Source organism: Solanum pennellii, chromosome 8, assembly GCF_001406875.1.
Source record: "Solanum pennellii chromosome 8, SPENNV200".
Lineage (NCBI taxonomy): Eukaryota > Viridiplantae > Streptophyta > Magnoliopsida > Solanales > Solanaceae > Solanum > Solanum pennellii.
Genome location: NC_028644.1, coordinates 28,803,297 through 28,824,014, shown reverse-complemented (window position 1 = coordinate 28,824,014; position 20,718 = coordinate 28,803,297). Strand labels below are relative to the sequence as shown.

General features: G+C 32.9%; 2 protein-coding genes and 1 pseudogene across 2 annotated transcripts in view; all 3 read right to left on the bottom strand.

The window, feature by feature from the left end:
* Nucleotides 1-287: 287 nt before the first annotated feature.
* On the bottom strand, nucleotides 288-4,998 carry LOC107027561. Its single transcript, XM_015228695.2, has 3 exons — nucleotides 3,936-4,998; nucleotides 1,623-3,786; nucleotides 288-1,437 (listed from the first exon to the last, which is right to left on the bottom strand). Exons 1-3 carry the CDS (start codon nucleotides 4,996-4,998, stop codon nucleotides 288-290), a joined length of 4,377 nt encoding a protein of 1,458 aa, XP_015084181.2.
* A 2,005-nt stretch (nucleotides 4,999-7,003) lies between these two features.
* LOC107027560 lies at nucleotides 7,004-8,350 on the bottom strand (annotated as a pseudogene).
* An 8,714-nt stretch (nucleotides 8,351-17,064) lies between these two features.
* LOC114073940 overlaps nucleotides 17,065-20,718 on the bottom strand; it is a 10,002-nt gene continuing 6,348 nt past the window's right edge. Inside the window, exons 4-5 of the mRNA XM_027918998.1 lie at nucleotides 19,672-19,673; nucleotides 17,065-17,139 (exon numbers count right to left, since the gene is read on the bottom strand). Of these exons, the coding sequence (XP_027774799.1) occupies nucleotides 17,065-17,139; nucleotides 19,672-19,673 (77 nt within the window). The remainder of the gene's footprint in view (nucleotides 17,140-19,671; nucleotides 19,674-20,718) is intronic.

The following is a 20,718-nucleotide window of genomic DNA, read 5'->3' as shown; positions in this document are numbered from 1 at the left end:
GCGACCCAAGTTAAAGCACAACATGTTTTTTCTAATAGAGTGTACTTTGCCTCATAGGATGTGAACTTTTTGCTCAAGTAATAGATGGCTTGTTCCTTTTTCCCCGTGACGTCATGTTGTCCTAGAACGCAACCAAAAGAATTATCCGTTACCGAGAGGTATAAAAACAAAGGCCTACCAGGCTCTGGGGGGACCAGTACCGGAGGATTTGCTAAATATTCCTTAATTTTGTCAAAAGCATTTTGACACTCACTTGTCCATTTAATAGCAGCATCCTTTTTCAATAACTAGAATATCGGCTCGCATGTAGTAGTGAGTTGAGCAATGAATCGGCTAATATAGTTTAACCTTCCCAGAAAACTCATGACTTCAGTTATGGTTTTTGGAGGTGGCAATTCTCGAATGGACTTTATCTTGGAGGGGTCTAATTCAATGCCTCTTCGGCTAACTATAAAACCCAAAAGCTTGCCAGATGGAACTCCAAATGCACATTTAGTCGGATTAAGCTTGAGATTGTACTTTCTCAACCTTTCGAAAAATTTTCTTAAATCACGCACATGGTCAGTTTGCGTTCTAGACTTAATGATGACATCATCGACATATACCTCAACTTCTTTATGCATCATGTCATGAAATATTGTAGTCATAGCTCTCATGTAGGTTGCCCCTGCATTTTTTAGACCAAATGGCATGACCCTATAACAATATGTACCCCACGGGGTAGTGAAAGCAGTTTTTTCAGCGTCTTTTTCATCCATGAGAATTTGGTGATATCCGGCGTAGCAGTCCACAAAAGATTGAATCTCGTGTTTAGCACAATTGTCAACCAAGATATGAATGTTGGGTAGTGGAAAATTGTCTTTTGGACTTGCTTTGTTTAAATCTCGATAATCAACACAAACTCTGATCTTTCCATCCTTTTTTGGTACTGGCACAACATTAGCCAACCAAGTAGTGTATTGGACGACCCTGATCACTTTTGCATTCAGTTGTTTCATGATTTCCTCTTTGATTTTATCGCTCATATCTGCCTTAAATTTTCTCTGCTTTTGCTGGACAGGTGGAAAATCAGGATGTATGGGAAGTTTGTGAACTACCAAATCAGCACTTAACCCAGGCATGTCATCATATGACCAAGCGAAGACATCTTTGTATTCAATTAAAACTTGAATTATGTCGTCTCGAATAGTTCGATCGACATGAATGCTTATCTTTATTTCTTTCACTTCTTCGGGAGTTCCCAAATTAAACACCTCTGTTTCACCTAAATTAGGTTTAGGCTTATTTTCAAATTGATCCAAACCCCTTTTAATTTCTTCATCAGCTTCATCTTCATCATATTCCTTAGACTTAGGATTCATTGTTATGAGATCAGACAACTTTTTAGGATCTAATTGTAAACTCCACATGCATGTCATATTATTAAAGTTAACGTAACTGAAATGAAAATAAGATGGCAAATATTAGAAAGAGTAGGAACACAGAAGATGACTAGAACTTTATTGCATTGAATGGGAAAGGATAGAAGGGTTAACAATAAAGCGAAACAACTAGAATGTTTGAATTACAACCCTGAGAATAATCCAAGAAAAATAAAATAAAAAACAGCAAAACAAAACTACCATGACTCCTTTTTTGTAGGGAGAGGAGTGGCTTTCCAGTTATTGAGTTGGACATTCGGGCCGATAAACTGCACATCCATATGACTAGTGCCCTCACCCCTCTGAGTCATATTTACCTCATAAAACATTTCCTTGATACCTTGGCACATTTCATCCACATCATTTTGGATTGGTAATTCTGGACACGGTTCACCCTGAGATTTAATGAAAGATTGAGCAATATGGGGGATCGGCTTCGACAGATTCCAAGCATTTCTTTTACGATCTTTTGCCCATTTTCTATCAAATCTAGTTGGATTGAAACCCAAACCGAATGTATCTTGATTACCCATTGGACTGATAGGATTCACAATCCCTTGTAACGACAAACCTAACCCCTTTCCTGGTTCATAGCCATTTTGTACCATTTGAGCCACCACCATGACGGAAGTAGAGGACAGACGAGGTTGGAGGATAGGATTTCCTTCTAAGAACTGATTAACCGTTATTATCTCTAGAGCCTGATAGTTGAGGGATTCACAACCTCTTTTAGCCTCAATGCATGGTATTGAAGGATCTCGGGTGATCGGGAGATCATCTTCACCATGGACAATGATTTCTTGTTTGTCATGTTCAAACTTGACCACTTGGTGTAGAGTAGATGGCACAGCTCTAGCCATGTGGATCCACGGCCTACCCAAAAGCAGATTGTAAGACGTGTCCATGTCTATAACTTGGAAAGTGATTCCAAACTCCGCTGGTCCAATTGTAACAATTAAGTTTATTTCACCAAGAGTATCCCGTTCTGCACCATCAAATGCCCGTACACAAACATTGTTAGTACGAATCCTATCAGTGTTTATTTTCAAGCTTTGTAGAGTGGAAAGAGGGCATATGTCTACACCTGATCCTCCATCGACCATGACTCTCTCCACATAGTGTTCTTCACATTTCACGGTTAAATGTAGAGCCCTATTATGTCCAGATCCTTCCAAGGGCAATTCATCATCAGTGAAAGTGATTCTATTTACCTCAACAATTCGATTGACCATCTTTTCCAAGTGACCTACTGTAATATTTTCTGATATATGTGCCTCATTCAAAATTCTGGTCAACACTTCACGATGTTCTTTAGAATGTATGAGTAATGACAATAAAGTGATTTGAGCAGGAGTTTTCCTCAACTGATCTATAACAGAATAATCTTGAGCTTTCATCTTTTTCAGAAACTCTTCAGCATCTTCCTCAGTGACTGGTTTTTTCATCGGCAACTGATTTTCTTTGATTTGTTTGTCCCTCCTTAATTCTTCCGGAGCATAATATCTTCCGGAACGAGTTAAGCCTCTTGTTTCATTTGTTTCTTTGACAATCTCCTTTCCCTTGTGAGTAACGACGACTTTGTTGTAGTTCCACGGAACGGCCTTGGTGTTTGTGATAGGAAGTTGTGCTGCAATTTGTATCACAACTGGCTCTTTCATACCTTTTTGATTTTGATCAAACGTTGAAAATTTACCAGGAATGTAGAATTCTGGTCCATTCAACGGTACGTCTCCTCTTTTTATAGACTCAGGGACATACAACACTAGCTTCTTCGAGTTCCCAGAATTCGAACGCGCACCTTTAACAATTATCGGTGCCCTTTGTATGGGTTCTAAAACCATACTAGACTCTTCTCTTGAAACCTTGCTTTCCACTTTTGTTCTACTTGTTTGCTCATGATCTTCAAAAATGTCAACCATCCCCACAACACGCTCATTATTATGAGCAGGGAGTGGGTTATTGGTGACATTCGGTGCTTCCTCATTGCGTACCTCGATTACCTTATCCTCAATTAACTTCTCAATGACTCTTTTTAGGGTCCAACAATTCTCTGTGCTATGACCTGGAGCGTTGGCGTGATACTCGCATATAACAATCGGATCAAAACCTCTTGCATTTGGATTGACAACGTACGGATTGACAGGTTCAACCAGTCTCAATTGTATCAATTTTCGTAACAAACTCGTATACGATTCCCCAATTGGGGTAAAATTTTCTTTTTGACCTTGTTCTCTCGTATAGTTTGTCCGGGGACGTGGATTGTATGGCGCCTGAAAATTTTGTTGTTGTGGGAGAGAAACTTGTGGGGCAGGCCCCCGCCATTGTTGGCGTGAAGGAGGCCGGACATATGCCTGAGTATTGAGAACTGCATATTGGGACGGGTAATAATGCCGAGGAGAATTATATTGTTCTTGTTGGACTTGACAATAAGGATTGTTCATGCCTATTTGAACACCTCTTGATCCAGATGCCGCCATGGACCCTTCCTCCTTTTTTTTCGATTGGTAAAATTACCGGATCCACTTTGTATTGCTTGTGTGGTCGCTCTAATGGCTGCTTGACTCACAATCTTACCCGACTTTATGCCATTCTCTACCATTTCTCCGATCTTAATCGCTTCGGCGAAAGGCTTGCCCATTGCGGCGAGAAGATAATGAAAGTAGTCAGGTTCTTGAGCTTGGAGAAAAACATCAATTAACTCATAGTCTTTCATCGGCGGTTTGACTCTAGCCGCCTGATCCCTCCATCTTATGGCATATTCCCTAAAACTTTCTGATGGCTTTTTTTTCATATTAGCCAGGGAATTGCGATCGGGAATAATATCGATATTGTATTGAAATTGTTGGACAAAATCTTCTGCCATATCATCCCAAATGGGCCAATGAGAAATGTCCTGATCGATAAACCATTTTGATGCTACGCCCGTTAGACTCTCTCCAAAGTAAACCATAAGAAGTTCTTCTTTTCCTCCGGCTCCTCTCAACTGATTACAGAATCTTCTCAAATGAGCCACTGGATCGCCATGACCATTATATTTATCAAACTTTGGAGTTTTGAACCCTAGAGGCAAGTGAACATCTGGAAACATGCATAAGTCCTTAAACGAGACACTTTTGTGTCCTCCCAGACCTTGCATATTTCTTATGTTTTGTTCCAAACTCCCCATTTTCCTTGCAATTTCTTCATGTTCCCTATTCTTAATGTTTTTCTCAACTTCAACGGGAGAACCGTATTGGTGATGGTAAGAGTTAGGAACATTGAAAGTTAATTTAGGGGCATGACCTTGGCCGTATTGATCTTTGAGTATAGGGTCATCATTGGATTTTTCTACTAGTGTCGGTTGAGGAACTGTATTAGTTTGGATAGTAGGCATGAAAAGTGGATTATTCATCATTGATGGTTTTAACGGGTTTACCGTGGAAGTTCCAGCAGTATTAGATGTGTTAATGTAGGGTCCAAACCCAGGTGGATAAACCGGGTCACTTGTTGAGACTTGGATGGGGAATGGCATATTCGCATTCAAAAATTCTCGAATTGAAGGCGGAGGAGCTTGCCCATTCATCCAAGCTTCGTACATTTCGGTTATCTGTTGTCTTAACATTTTCACCTCTTCTATAGGTACCGATTATTGCGCAACCATTTGGGTTTGTGCGTCGTCATTTTCCGACTCTGTTCCGTCTTTACGTGTCATTTTCTCTTTCCCTTTTGATCTTGTATTATATTGATAAGATGCCAGCTCTCCTCACAAACCAACCACCTTTTAAACTCTCTAAATTCTCATATATATATAAAAACATGTGTTAGGATTCAACATATTCAGGATATTAAATTCACGTTGTATGTTATGCACCTAGATTTTCATATGTCTATAATGTGTTTTGGAAGACTTTTATGTTTCATCCCGGCTTTGGACGACTTGCTTATGTCATTTGGTCCCCTACTTTACTTACTTGAATAATTTGAATGCATTTTGATCGAACCTATTAAAGGTTGCCTACGTATCATGTTTGAACATGAATCAGATCATTACGTAGTTCATGTGGATAAATTTCTTTCAAAAGAAAAATACAACATTTGTTTAACTTGAAAATACCATTCAAATCAAAATAACCAAAATAAAACATCAAAGTACTAATTAAAAAAAATTGACGAACTAAAAAGAGGGAAAAATAATAATAATAAAAAAAATAAAAAAAATCCATCTCCGACATTTCTTGATCATCAATTGCCCCCTAGGCTAGAGTAGACCTTGAACAAAGCTTTCGGCAGATGTGGGGCTAATGCACGCGCCTCTCGACCCAGGCTCTCATCACTTCGATAGAGATGACCACTATAAACATCAATCAAGCTCTCTGTCAACTGAAGCACTTGTCCTTTCGCCTCCTCCATATTCTCGTGACAATTCTGCAACCATTCTTCAGTAGTGATAACTGTATCACTCAGATTCTCTTCATGTGCTTGAAGCTCTTCAATTTGGTTATGAAATTCTTTACGCGCTTCCATCCATTGATTTCTTTCGGTCGCCACTTCTGCTTGGTACAATGTGAAACGGTTTGCGATGTCCCTTTCTCGTCCCATAGAGGCTTTTAATTGATTTTGTAACCTAGCTTGCGCATGTATTAAGAGTCTCTTTTCTTTCTTATATTCTTCCTCCTGTTTCTCCATAGCACCTGTGACAATGCCCAAATCTTCATGTAGGGTTCGAATAGTAGATAGATGCTTCTTTTCAACCCTTTTTTCAATCAAAGTAACTCTTTCCTCGAATATTGCATCACGTCGAGCCAACTCTTCGTTAACATTTTTTAGGTCATTGTTTAGGATATCTAAAGTAGACCTATAATTTCTTTCCACCTCGAGTCGGGCCTGCTTGATTCTTACTTCAATTTCCTCTTCTCGATCTATGATTTCTCGCGCAGATCCTTCGGGCATTATTTTGAGAGGGGTTTGATCAAAGAACCAATGGAGGTATAAAGGGTCAACTTCTCCTTCAACACGATCATCAATCATAGCTTTCGAACTTAAAGTTCGACTACCACCCCAAATCTTTTGAGCTTCTGATTCTCGATCTCGATCTTCAAATGCTACTTCCCACACAAAATTCCGCGTATCCTCGGCTTTAGGTAAAATCTGTTTTTGTCCTAGTTGGCGTAGAACTCGGAGAGGTATGTATGGTTGGAACCCGCGAAGGCCTGTCAGAACGATTACCTCACTAGCAGGAAACCAATGATAGTTCCATGTAATTTTAGATGCCGTCAATTTAAGAAGATAATGTCTCCATGCTTTGACACCTTTTGGCAATTTGTCTCCTAATTCTTTCATCCTTTCTGGGTGGCTCAAAATATAATTCGTCCAATCAGATTTGAAATTCGTCGTAAAACGATGGCAATATAGGTGCTCTGAAAACCACATTTGCAATAAAATGCTACAACCTTCAAAAAAATCTCCCCCCTCTCTACATTTAGTCAAAGCACGATAAGTATCAGCCAACATCATCGGCAATATAGTGGATTTTCTTTTCTTTATCATAACAGTGACTATTCCTGATAGACGAATATCGATTTTTTTATCCTTCCTTGGAAAAATCATAGCTCCCAAGAATGCTACCATGAATGCTTCTTGTCTATGTTTTTCCCAAGTAGGGAGGTGTTGTCCATTTTTAAGTTGCTTCCCATAGCTTGAAAATTCTTCCTTCTTTCCATATCTTGAGTACAAGGATTCCAAAGAAACCAACCCATTATCAAAACACTCACAATCCTTATGAGGATGGATGATGTGCATCTGTTCTAGAAATTTACCTTTGCTGACACTCCTAGGGGCTATCAGTGTTTTAGTTCGAAGATCTTGGCCTAAGCCTGTGAAACCACCCAATTCTTCTAATGTAGGCGTCAACTCAAAATAACTAAATCGAAACACATTATTTGTGGAATCCCAAAATGGAATCAAAGCCCCGATCAAACCTCTGTCAGGACTAACTCTCATGATATCTGTAAGGAAACCAAGATGTTTGAATATCTCAGTCCGCCTAAATTCATGCAAATCGTTCCACCAATCCATTAGTAATTGTGGGGTTTTATCTGTGATCATAAACTTTGGGGGATCATTGATCATTTCGACTAGTTCATCCCTTGGTGTTTTATCACACCTCATAGATCTCATGATTACCTAGTTGAGAAAAAAGAAAATCGGGATTTTTAAAATCAACTTTAATTGTGAAAATTTTTTATAATTCGAAATTATTTATTGGAGTAGTTAAAAAAAATAAAAATAAAAATGATTCGGAATGTCTAAAATGATCATTGATTCAGGTTGTTTTGAAAAGAATGAACAATTTTGAAACAAAAGAATAAAAGAATGTGTATATGTACAATTCAAAAGACATATACATATATTACTAATATGTATTATTTTAATAAAAGTGAAAAATAAAATTGAGGATTAGGTGTGTATGTATATATATGTGTATTAATTTGTTTATTTTGAATCATTGGTTGAAAATGGGTAGAAAATAGATATTTATTTCTTTAGTCGATTATCCTAAAGCCGGTCAACATTTTGTTACAGTCTTCACATGATGCAACAAGTAGCACAAAAATGCACATGAGGGTCTCACGAAAAGATATCTGTCCTAGTCAGATTGGGCCCCTATGCTAAATTTCGCTAAGTTACATGCACATGATGCAAATAAATCGGAACCTACTAAGGATATCATGTCTGAAAGTTTTAATTCTACTAAGGTAATATATGTAGACTGGCTGTAAAACGAGCGGACAACTCGAGTCAGGGAGTAGCAACGTACCGGTAGCAGCGCTTTCCGGCTTTGTGCATGGGTGCTCCCTATCCTAAAATGGTGTGACTAAATATCCTTCACCATGGACCGAAGATCCACTGGCTATCTTGACAGAAGTGGGGTGCATAGTTGCAATTCCCATCATATTTTTATTGAAGACTCAGAATGGTTCGTGAGAGAAGACAGTTATAACTCAATTCAAATATTATTAAAACATTAAATAAATAAACAATTAGCATATTAAGTTAAAATAAATACAATATCCAAAAGCGTAAATATATAAGTCATAGTCATACATAAATTAATATTTAAAGCTCGAATTCTAGTTAATCTCCAGCGGAGTCGCCATCTGTCACGCCCCTTTTTTTTCTCTCTCAATATTTTGAATTTTTTATTGTTTTTTTATTTTTTGAAAGAAAAAGAGTTTTTCCAATTAAAGTGACGTTTTGAAAAGGGATAATTATTATTCGAAGTCGCCACTTGGAATTGAGTTTTAGTGTTCCAAGTCACCTTATTTAAATCCCTAATCAAAAGGAAATTTGACTCTATTTTTTATTAGTCTGCGAACTAGAAATTCGGGTAAGGAATTCTGTTGACCGAGGGGAAGCTGTTAGGCACCCCTCGAGTCCCGTGGTTCTAGCACGGTCGCTTTATTAACTTTGATATGACTTAACTTAATTTTGGATATTATATTATTTAAACTTAATAATAAATTTTTGTTTACCCAAATTTATTTTTAACTTATTTGAAACTGACTTATTTATTTTAAATGATCTTATATTTTTTCAGGGTACGTCCATTAATTTTAAATTTGAAAAATCCGTTATTTTAGTTTATTTTTATTAACATTTGTGTGTATTTGTGTGTGTGTCTATATATACACATATATATACATATATTAATGAATGTATATAAATATCTAATATTTTGAAAGTAGAATTTATATAGGAAGGAGATTTTAGTGTTTGGGTAATTTTAGGATTTTTTTTTTTGTTACATTTTTAAATAAGAGGCAAAATTTTAAGAGACTTACTATTAGTTTTACAAAGAAAAATTTCATTTTTTTTAATGCTACACGTTTTTTTTTTTAATTATCTTTGGTATTTTTTTTTTCCGTATTTTTTTTTTCTTAAATTTTTATAGTAAGTAATAATTTTTAATTCTTGGTTGACATTGTTTTAAACTCACTCTTTATCTTCTATTTTTTTTACTTATTTTTTTTTTAAAAGAAAACTTACGTTTTTGTTAACTTTTTTATTATTATTTTATTTCTATTTTCCTTTTTTTCATATATATATTGCATTCTATTATTTATTTATTTATCCATTGTTCTTTTTACTCTTTTTTTTTTATTATTATTTTTTGCTTCTGTTATGCGTCCTCCTTCCCTTTTTTTTATTTTATTTTTTGCTATTATTTTTTATTATTTTTTGTAGGTTCACGTTATTTTTTTTTTAATTATTATTATTATTATTTCTATCTCTTTTATGCTTTATTTTTGTCTTATTATCTTAACTTATTTTTTTTATATGTTTTTTTTATTGTAACATTCTGTTTTTTTATTACTTTTTTTTTTGTTACACTTTATTTTCAATTTTATTGTAATCATTTTTTTTCCTTTGCTTTTTCTTATTAATTTTCTGCACATGGTTTCTGTTTTTTTTTTACTATTATGGTTTTTTTTTATTACTCTTTCTCATTATTTTTAATTTTAGTTATGACTCTGATTAATATTTACATATTCTCTCAATGATAAACTTTTTAATATTCGAATTAGATAACCATCTTATACTTATTTTAAAGATAATTTTTTAATTCAAATAACGTGTTAAAAAAATTGAAATATATTACACACAAGTTTTTTAAATTACTTAATCAATTAAAAATTTTAGTTTACATCCTAATCTAACAAGTTTATAAATTTTATTTATTTATTTTTTAGTGAAAAATTAGGCTCCAGAAAAACATTAGCTATTAAATATCACAAAATAAATTCTAATATAAATTGCATCTAAAAAAAGTAACAGACACTAATAATAATGCAAAAAAATATGTATGATACATCTTTTATTTTATATTATTTTTGTTAGCAAGAAACATTTTCTTTTTTTTTTCGTTTTTCAGATCAAGAAAAAAAATCTTAACATGCATCACATATTGATATTGCATAATAATAACATACGATTCAAAGAACTTCATATTATTAGATTCAAATTTTCATACAACATTACATTTAAATAACGCGAGAGTTTAGAATTACCTCGCTGCGAAGATGGATATCACGAAAAATAACTTCTATGATCTACTGATTTGAGCCACGAATTTGGAACCACGACAAAAAAAAACTCTAACTCTGACCTAATTCTCAAAAGAATGACTCCCTTTTCTTCTCTTTGTGTTTGCTCTATATATTTCTCTCTGTATTCCTCTGTATTTCTCTGTATCTGTGTGTATATATTTTTTTCAACTGAACGTGTTTTTTTATAATAATTTTGGCTGAGAGTCTGGTGCTAATTAAGAGGAACGTAATAGAGTGGAATTAGGATTTAATTTTGAAATATTGTCGAGGGAATTTGGGTTGAGATAAGGATATAAAATAAATAAATAAATAATAATAATAGAAAATTAACAAAATAAAAAAAATAATAAAAAATGTGAAAAGTTTCAAAAGAAACGTCCAAAGAGAGAGAGAGAGAGAGAAAAATAAAAAATAAAAAATAAATGGGATGAGATTTTTTAGTAAAATAAGTTAGGAAGTTGGGAATAATTAGGATAAGGGGGAGGTAATTTGAATATTTAGGACTCCCTTTTTTTTTTCTTCTATCATTATTTTTAAACTAATTAAAAGTTGAAGATTTAAAACAAATACCATAAATTCATAATTTTTTATTATTAAAGTAATTTACAGAATTTATTTATTTATATTTATTTTAAATATAACTTTTTTTTAAAAAAGTTGGTGTGAAATCTTTATATTTTGGTAAACAATTAGGTGTTCACACCAAATATCCAGTTCCAAAGTTAAATCACTAGTATTCCATTAATCAATCTTGATGATTATTAAATCATGCAAAAATAATGATGAAGAAGAATAAAATGTGTTTGTGCCTTTGCCAAAAGTTAAGGAACACAAACTTAGAAAACAAAATGTTCTTCAAAAATTAGATGTTTTTCAAGCTACAGAAGCACCATCAAGTAATAATAATAAGAATACTGATAAAGGATAAGGATAAAAGGGACGACATGGAAGAAAGAAAAAAGAAAAACATAGTCCTTCTCCTTCCCTCCTCTTGTTGTTTGCAGTGATGATAGTGGTGGTGGTGGTGGTGGACAAACAAATATCAATGTGGAAGAAGTTCAAATTACTACTGAGTCAGCAAGATGTACAAGCAGTGGTAGTACAAGAGTAGTGAATGAAAGAGTTCATCCGCTATTCTTGTAGTACCACTGATTCAACATCAAGTTGTCTTAGTAGTAGCTTGAACTTGTGCTACATTAACATTTGTTTCACCACCACCACTCTCACTATCACCACCACAGACAATAAGAGGAGGTGGAGGAGGAAGTGGATCATTTGTTTCTTTTTTGTTTCTTCCACGTTATCCCTTTTTCCATTTTCCTTTATCAGTATTATAATTTAATAATACTTGATGGCACTTCTATACCTTGAACAACATCTAATTTTTTGTAGAACATTTTGCTTGCTAACTTTGTGTTCCTTAACTTTTGGCGAAATAACATTCTCATCATCATCTTCTTCATTATCATCGTCATCTACATTTTCGTAATCATCATATTGATTAGTGTGGAGCTACTGGTGAACTTTGGAACTGGAACTTTGAAATTATCTAAAATGTAAAGTTTTGTTACTAATGTGTTCAATGGTTTCCATAAGTCACTCATTTCATCCAATGGTTCAATACTTTTCTTTTCTTTGCGATACTATCATTCTTTGAGGACTCAGCATTATAAGAAATATCATCAACCTTTAACAAGTGATCATAAGAATTAGTACACTTTTCATTTACGAACTTTGTGCTATTTTTTATGCAAAGATTTATGTTAATTGTCTTTGTTGTGTTTACATATATCACTACTAGTATTTAGTGCTTCCATTGTTTACTTTGTAATGTTTATGGAATGACTTCAATCTCACCCGTAGTTCCCCTACGAGTATAATAATCCAGAGATATACAATTTCACTTTAGCCATCCAGGAAGTGGATTTTTTTGTGTGTGTCAATTTAATGTATTACACCTAACCTTTTATTTCATTTATTTTTTTGGTTTTATTCTATTGTCTATCTGTGTAGTGCTTCATTTCAATCTACCATGAAGCTATGGGATTTTGAACAAGGGTGTCTTCTTCACAACTTGAATGGACACAAGTAAGGGATGTGATCTCATTATGTCTACTAGGACACAGGAAATCAAAACAGGGACTTTTAATAAATTATACTTTTTAACTATCAAATACTGGTTCAAGTATTATGTGGTTTGTTTACTCGTATTCAATTGAACTATCGATAACCTATATAATTATTACTTTTATTTGGGTGGGGATGTAAGGGGAGGGGAGTGAGAATAAGTTAACTGTATTGCTCTTGGCGAATGTTTTATTTTTTACTAAGTAAGTTCTCTTCCATTTTTAATCCAGGGAAGTTGTTTACTTTGTTGCATTTGGTGATTACATGGAAAGTGGTTTATTTGATAGATGATTGAATTTATGGTCAGTGAAGAAGGAAAAAAATGTAAAAGCTTACAATGGCAATGACAATATTTTTTAAGTGTGTAGGAACAAGGAAGGCAACAATGTTATAACTTGTTTTGCAAGCAAAAAGTGTTGTATGATATTCAATTGTAGAGGTTGAATAATAACTTTAAAAGGTGTTGGGAATATAGAGGCAAGAATTCACAATTCGAGAAACTCTACTTTGTAGAAATGCAGATTGTAGATAAGCTTTTTTATTCGTTATCGGTGTTCCATTTACCCACATTGCCAATTCCTTGCTTGAAATGTAGCAGAAAAAACATAAGGGATCATTTGGTTTAGGGAAAAATACACAAAACCCCCTCAACCTATGCCCGAAATTCCAGAGACACACTTATACTATACCAAGGTCCTATTACCCCCCTGACCTTATTTAATAAGTAATTTTCTACCCCTTTTCGGCCTAAGCGACACTAGCTTGAAAAAAAAAGTCAACCAACATTGGGCCCACAAGATAGTGTCACGTAGGCCGAAAAGGGATAGAAAATTACTCATAAAATATGTTCTCGGGGGTATTAGGACCTTAGAATAGTATAAGTGTGTCTCTAAGATTTCGGACATAGGTTGAGAGGGTACTTGTGCATTATCCCTTTGGTTTACAAAAAAGTAATACAGGATTATGCATGTGAATTATAATATAGGGATTTAAAATATATTACTTGAGTTTCTTTTTGTTTTTAATATTAGGTACATGCATATCTTTTCATCATTTTTTTCCTAAAGCATCTATAGGTAAATAATATCCTCTTGAAAAGTAAAAAGTTTGTACCTTGAAGTTGATATTCTACCTTAGGTTTCTATAAATTAACAATATAACTTTTCATAATTGTGTTGGAATTATAATATTTGAATTTATGCACTTACTTGGACATGTGATATAAGAATTTTTTTGGTATCATGCTTTCCTTCTTTGTTTTTAGGGATGTTGAAAACCAAATAGTAACCTATAAGCCAACCGCAAAATTCACTTAGTGTAATTTTAGAAAAAGAATAAACACAATTAGTATATCTCCTCTAAACAAAGAAAAATAAGAAACACACTACATTACGTCAACATATACTTATTTAAACCTTCTTAAACTCCAAAGAGTCCACTGACTCTTACTTGTTTCCGCGGAGGATGAGAGAGGCCGTCCTTACAATAAGGTCTTCCTTGTCGCAAGAAAGGGTCCTCCCCTTTTCTTCGAGGGATTAAATTTGGTTATAGAATTCTTGAATTCATTGTTCCACCAACTCCCGAAAAAAAGTAGGCACATGCTCTAAAAAGGCATGAAGCGTTTGTTGATGTTCACACCTTCCATTTTCAACATCTACAATTCTTTAATTAACTTGAGAAAGTATTTGGAACTCAAATCATGGGGATTTAAATACATTGGGGATTTAATGCACCTTTGACAATAGTGTACCAGAAAACCTTCAGAGGTAAGTCATCCCCAACGAACCCAAGGATGTTACCTAGTGAGCAATAAAGTGAGAAAACCTTCAGAGGTAAGTCATCCCCAACGAACCCAAGAACGTTAACTAGTGAGCAATAAAGTGAGTGAAGATCATAGATACTAGAGTTAAGATCCTAAAAAGGACAAAAATCTTTTGCTAATTTCTTACAATCTACCTAAACCTTGATAAAGGTTTTGGCCCTGTGGAAGGAAAATCAGTAAAGTGAGAAAGGAATATAATGCGAAAGATGAGATGGGGGAGCAAACAACTTGTGAGTTATATAAAGGGGAGGAAGTTGTTGGGCCATGGAAAGGGGTGTCATGGAACCATGAAAAGGATGATGAAGAATGAAGGTGGTGTCTAGAAAAATATAGAAACTTTATTGCTTAGCTATGATTAGTTATACAACCATAATCTAGACATTGATGTCTAATATACATGTAATTGAGAACCTGGTGCTACCACCACATGTGAAATAAAATTATGATAGATCATCATATATTATTATAAGAGAGAACCAAAAAAGTTAAAAGTTGAATTACGATTTTACCCTTATTATAAATTAAAATGTTCTAAAAATATTTAACTATTTAATTTAAATATTAAGTTACATTATCTTAATAAAAATGTTAATGATTTTTGCACTTCTTTAGAATAATTCTTAATTAAAATATCTAATTTACTTTATTTTCTTGAAATTATTTGCCCTTTAAGTAGATACATGTATATGGTTTATCTTCTAAATTAATTATGTTTTTAATTAATATTTGTCTTTAATTTTTGTAACACTTGACCTTTCAACTTTGTAAGTGAATCTTCATATTCAAAAGCTATATCTTTTCCTATAAATACAAATCTTTTAACATTATTTTTATAGAAAGATTTATATGTGATACAAGTTTTCTGTGTGGAAAACTAGAGAAGCATTAATCAAGTGAAGAAAATTTCAAGGCAAGAGGATTTGTGTCAAGATTACAAGGCATAATGTGATTGATTATAGGAATGAATGTAAAATTACTAAAATATCGAAGCCTGATGTATTTATTTTTTTTACTTATTTGTCGAGATCAGAACTATGGTAAGACCCCTCCATTTATGTAGTTGAATATCACTACCATTAACTTGTCTTCCAAATATTTTAATTTTTTTTATGGTCAAAAGTTGAATGTTTATTACTAGAACTTTTCAATTTGTATTATCAATAAAAAACAGGGAAAAGATTGTCTTTGAATTTTTCTATTTTTCGTTGGTTGCCTTATGCTAAACATGCTCCTATATATGATACTTTTTCTTTTTATTTGTAATTTTGTTTTAAGAATATATTTGATTGAAGGGTGTATTTTTTGCTTTAGAAAATGAGACAAATACAATCATAAAAATAGTGTACAAGGCATGCAAAACAATAATGCCTACAAGATATTCTAATTTTAAATTATTAACAATTACTTTTTTTCATTTTAAATTTTAAATATTTGTAAAGAATCATTCTTACATGTGCTTGTGGATAAAATCTATAGTTTTTAGACAATTTTCATTAAAATTATCATGAGATCCAAATCCAAAGTCAAAAAAATGATAGACCAAAATGCTTACGAAGTTAGAAGATCTTTTATCCTTTGACCAAATATTGCTCCTATTAATTTTTTAACAAAAAAAGTAAAATATATTTTAACAAACTTTTAATTGTAATAATACTAATATTGTCATTTTGGCTCTCCATTAAATTAAAATCTGATTTATTTAATTAAATATTAATATTTTATTTATATAGTTACATAATTTAAATACCAATTGTTGCACTTTAAACCTTAGTTATTTCCTTCTGATAAGTTTTTTATTTATAAATTTGAATTACTTAATTGCATTCTACTTAATGAGAAGGAGAATTTCATCTTTACTAATTAATGTCAAACATTTTATCTTCTTGAAATGTTTAATTATTAATTTAATTTCAACATTTTTATGAGACAAAAAAGACATTTTAAGAAAGTTAATCATAAGATAGTGTGTCTCCATGTTTATTTTGCTACTTTATTTTGTTCTTTAAAACAAATATAAAATTTCTATATCAAAATTATAATAAAGGGAGGACTAAATGCAAAAAAAAAAATCTTCAAGTTAACTATACACTACAAACATTTTTTTAAAAGTTAAATCGTTTATCATTTTATTCATCGTTATAAAGTAAACGTGCAATGGACGTGCCCATATACTAGTGGTATAAATAAGTGCACATGTAACAATAGAGGTATAACTACTGGGTAGTATGACTTAACTAAAAACTATCCTTGCAAATGAAAATTGATCTGCATGCAATTGAGCATTCTAAATTCATTCACATACAACATTACCAGAAAGCTGTTGTTAACATGTTTAAAATATCTTTTGTATACATAATTGTACTTAATGAGATTTATCTCTACTACGTGTAAAAGATACAAGTCGTTATCAAAAATACTATTAGGCATATCAAATGTATGTATCTTCAAACATGTCCTCCTGATTCATTGATTCAGTGAGCTGGAGTTACACTCCATGGCTTGGTAGCCATCCTTGGCTCTTCCAGAAACCACATAGCAAGGATGTATTTTGAGGTTTCTTCAGAAAGCTAGTAGAATACTATAAACATGACTAGTACCAATACATAGATTACCTTGTCAGCAACAACTGTTGATTTGTATTGCTTGAACCAGCACCAGTTGGACTCCATTTGATGGTAGATATCTCCTAAAAACACAATAGTCAGCAGCTGATGTCTGATTTGATTAAATAAATCAATAATGAAAAAGAAAGAACCAAAATAGATACTTTGAAATGTTCTCCGAAATCATGCAAGTAGGCGTCTTGTTTCATGCTCCATATCTGGACTGAAACAATGAATTATTGACCAGTTTATTTTAAAAAGCACAATAGATATTCAAATTCTTAGTGTAGGAAAAGGTTAAGCTAAGATGCATTAACACAAATAATAAATAAATTCAGAAAGTAAATAGATATTCAATGGTACTTAAAAGACTGTAAAAAGTAATTTTCTGAAACATGTGGAGGCAAGAGTCTCCTTTAGCTGCTGCTTTAGAAGGTTAGGATAGAAATACCAGAACTATGGTATCTTCAAAGCATGAAGCTTACAGGGAACCTGAGGGGTCCCGCTCAAGAGCATTGATTTCATTCAGCAGTGGTAAAGTCAACAACCATTCAGTGTTACAATCAAGCACTGATTCAGTGTTCAACTAGTAATTCAATTTGAACTTTGGCCAAACAATGAGTTATTTAGAACATCATCTAGTTAATCTATAATACATCATAGAGATAAATAGAAAATGTATATGATACCATCACTAGAGCATACATGATGTCCTGAGAATGTTCTGACTCGTCTATGACTCACCAACTTCACAAACGTAGATTATGCCATCATAGGAGCTGGTAGAAAAGGCATTATTGTTTCGCCAATCAACATCATGCAATGGATACACACACGCACGCACACATACACGCGCACACATGTGTGCGCGCACACACATGCATATGCACATGCACAAGTCAACGCCCGCGTCCGCGCCCGAACACGCACACACACGCGCACACGCATACACACACGCACACACGCACACACACACACACACGCACACACACAAGAGAACCCTAGGCCGCCTATGTGGCACCACCACAAACAAGAATTCCCTTTAAATTTATTTATTTCCAAAATTAGTCTTTTCCTTTAATGAAAAGTTATGAATTTTAGAAATGTTGTAACATTTATGATAGTTTGTGAAATTTCCAAAGAGTTGTGACTTTTCCAGTATGGCACAATAAGTATTTGTGACCTTTCAGGAAAAGTTGTGCCTTTTATGAAAATTTGTGAGTTTTATGAATAGTTGCGACTTTTATGAAATTTTATAAATTTATGAAAGGTTGGGACCATTCTGAAGAGTTTTGTCTTTTCCAAAGAGTTTTGACATTTCCGGTAAGGCACAATAAGCATTTGTGACCTTTCATGAAAAATTGTGTCTATTATAAAAAAAATTATGACTTTTATGAAAAATTGTGATTTTTATGAAATGTGTAACATTTATGAAAGTTTGTGACCTTTCTGAAGAGTTGTGACTTTTCCAAAGAGTTGTGACCTTTCCGGTAAGGCATAATAAGCATTTGTTCATACTACTCTTTGTTGTCTATAAATAAAGGAGTTTTCTCTCATTTTAAAAGCACGAAAATTTTGAACTATTTGTTCTTTTTTCTACACAATTAAATATTTGTGTACTTGCTCATGTTGAGTGGCTCAGTGACACTATTGTTTTTGTATCATTACACTGGTGTAAAATCATTTCATCATCAGAGGATCTATTTCTTTAAACCTCGGGTAATAGAGGGTAATGATTTCCTTCAAAGAGACACTAAGCATTCTATTGGCTCAATTTTTCCTTTCTATTTCATCATATTGTTACAGATCAAGGTATGTTTTTTACGGTCATTAATTTATGCTTATGATATAAATTATTGTTTTTTATTATATGTTTTATACTTTGATATTTATATTTTTGTAAAGTTATTGCTATAAGTATTTTCTTAGTACAGATTCTATGTGAATCCAGCTACTGCAGATTCACAAATAATATTTTACAGAATAAATTCATTTACAACATTCTCCAAAAGAAATCTTTTCTTCTCTAAGAGATCACTCCTAAGAATTGATATGATTTTTTGTGGTTGTCATAATAATGTTAACATTAACAGGAGTTACAAAAAATAGAAATAATTCAAACTAGAAATTAATTGCAATTATATGATACATAATGACGACTATTCTCTCACACCAAAGTACTTTTTGGAATCTTTTTCCCATTATCCCTTACTTCTCTTTCATCCTTTTCAAGGATCCTTAATGTTCTGTTTGTGTAAAACTTTAGTTCCAAAACACTATCACTATATTACATATGAAATTTTGATTTTGGAAGATAACATTTTAATTTTAAAACACATGATGACTACATATTACTTATTGGTATATCTAATTGATAATGTTATACAAACGAAACTTGCAAAGAAGAAAATTGAGTAAAATATTTATTTGACTCTCTAATTAAAGATACTATGTAACCATGCATATGGATGATAAAAATAAACTAACCATTGTAAAATTTCAAAAGCAAATTAATGAATCTGTAAAATGAAATTATGTAAACTAGGAGAATTATGATTTGTAATTTTTTCTTTTCTTTTAATAAAACAAACGGTAAAGTACAATTGAATAACCTCTATACTTTGATAAATAGATTTATATTAAAATACTATAACATCATAATACAAGAAAGAAAAAAAAATAATTGCTACATCCAACCAGACCTCACGTCACAAAAGTAAAGATCAATAAAAGTCGGCCAAAATAAGGCAGTAGAAAACTCATATTTCAAAAAAGTGTCGTAACATTCTTGTTTTTCTTAGTTTTTCGACTTTGGATAGTAGAGTTACATGAACCATCTCCAATAGACCAAATTCTAGTAGTAGAATACTCAGACCTAAATTGATATCACACATGATTAGCTATAACAAATATGATTCCTTAGACGAGTCTTAACCTACTCACAACCTTCATAAAATCCTGATTCTAAAGATTGTCATTTCCAAAATCATATAATTACAAGATAATTAGAAAAAGAATTAGGAATGTGAACATGAGTATACATAGACGAGATCAATAAAATGAAAAATTAGAAGTAAAACCCTTCTGGACTCCAACAACAACAACAACAACAAACATATCCAATGAGGTCTTGAGAGGATGGTGTATACACAAGCCTAAAATAAAGCATGTCAATGCATCTAATAGATACAAAACATCACAATCTCCATAAAAATAGTTCAAAAGAAAATGAAAATTGAATTACTGAATTCAAGTTGGAGGAAATCATAAGGGGAAGAAGCCATTGTTGTGAATTGAAGATAGCTTAAAGAAACATACAAAGGATCAAATGAGCGAGTCGAGTCGAATATGAGTCGATCAAAAAATGAGTTAAATAAAAATAGTTAAGTTACCCGACTCGACTCATATTTTAAATGATAAAAAGGAGTTACCCAATGGATATATGGGTAACCATATTTATCCATATTATATAAGAGATCTTGTTAAAAGCTTTAAAAGTTAAAATTAAAACTAATTTTTTATCACTTCACTCCATCCCCTAACCACCCACCCCGCCCCCCAACTCCCCAAAAAATGTAAAAAAATAATTAAATAATTACACACAACCCCTATCAACCCTCCCCCTCACACCCCATCCCTAAAAAAAATTAACAAAATTT

Bases quoted from the DNA above. Each gene is read 5' to 3' on its own strand.
- LOC107027561 (XM_015228695.2), bottom strand. From the start codon at position 4,998: ATGTACGAAGCTTGGATGAATGGGCAAGCTCCTCCGCCTTCAATTCGA. The intron at 3,787-3,935 runs GTAATTTTACCA...CCCAATATGCAG, and splicing joins AGCAATACAAAGTGGATCCG to TTCTCAATACTCAGGCATAT. The intron at 1,438-1,622 runs GTAGTTTTGTTT...TTTTCATTTCAG, and splicing joins CCTACAAAAAAGGAGTCATG to TTACGTTAACTTTAATAATA.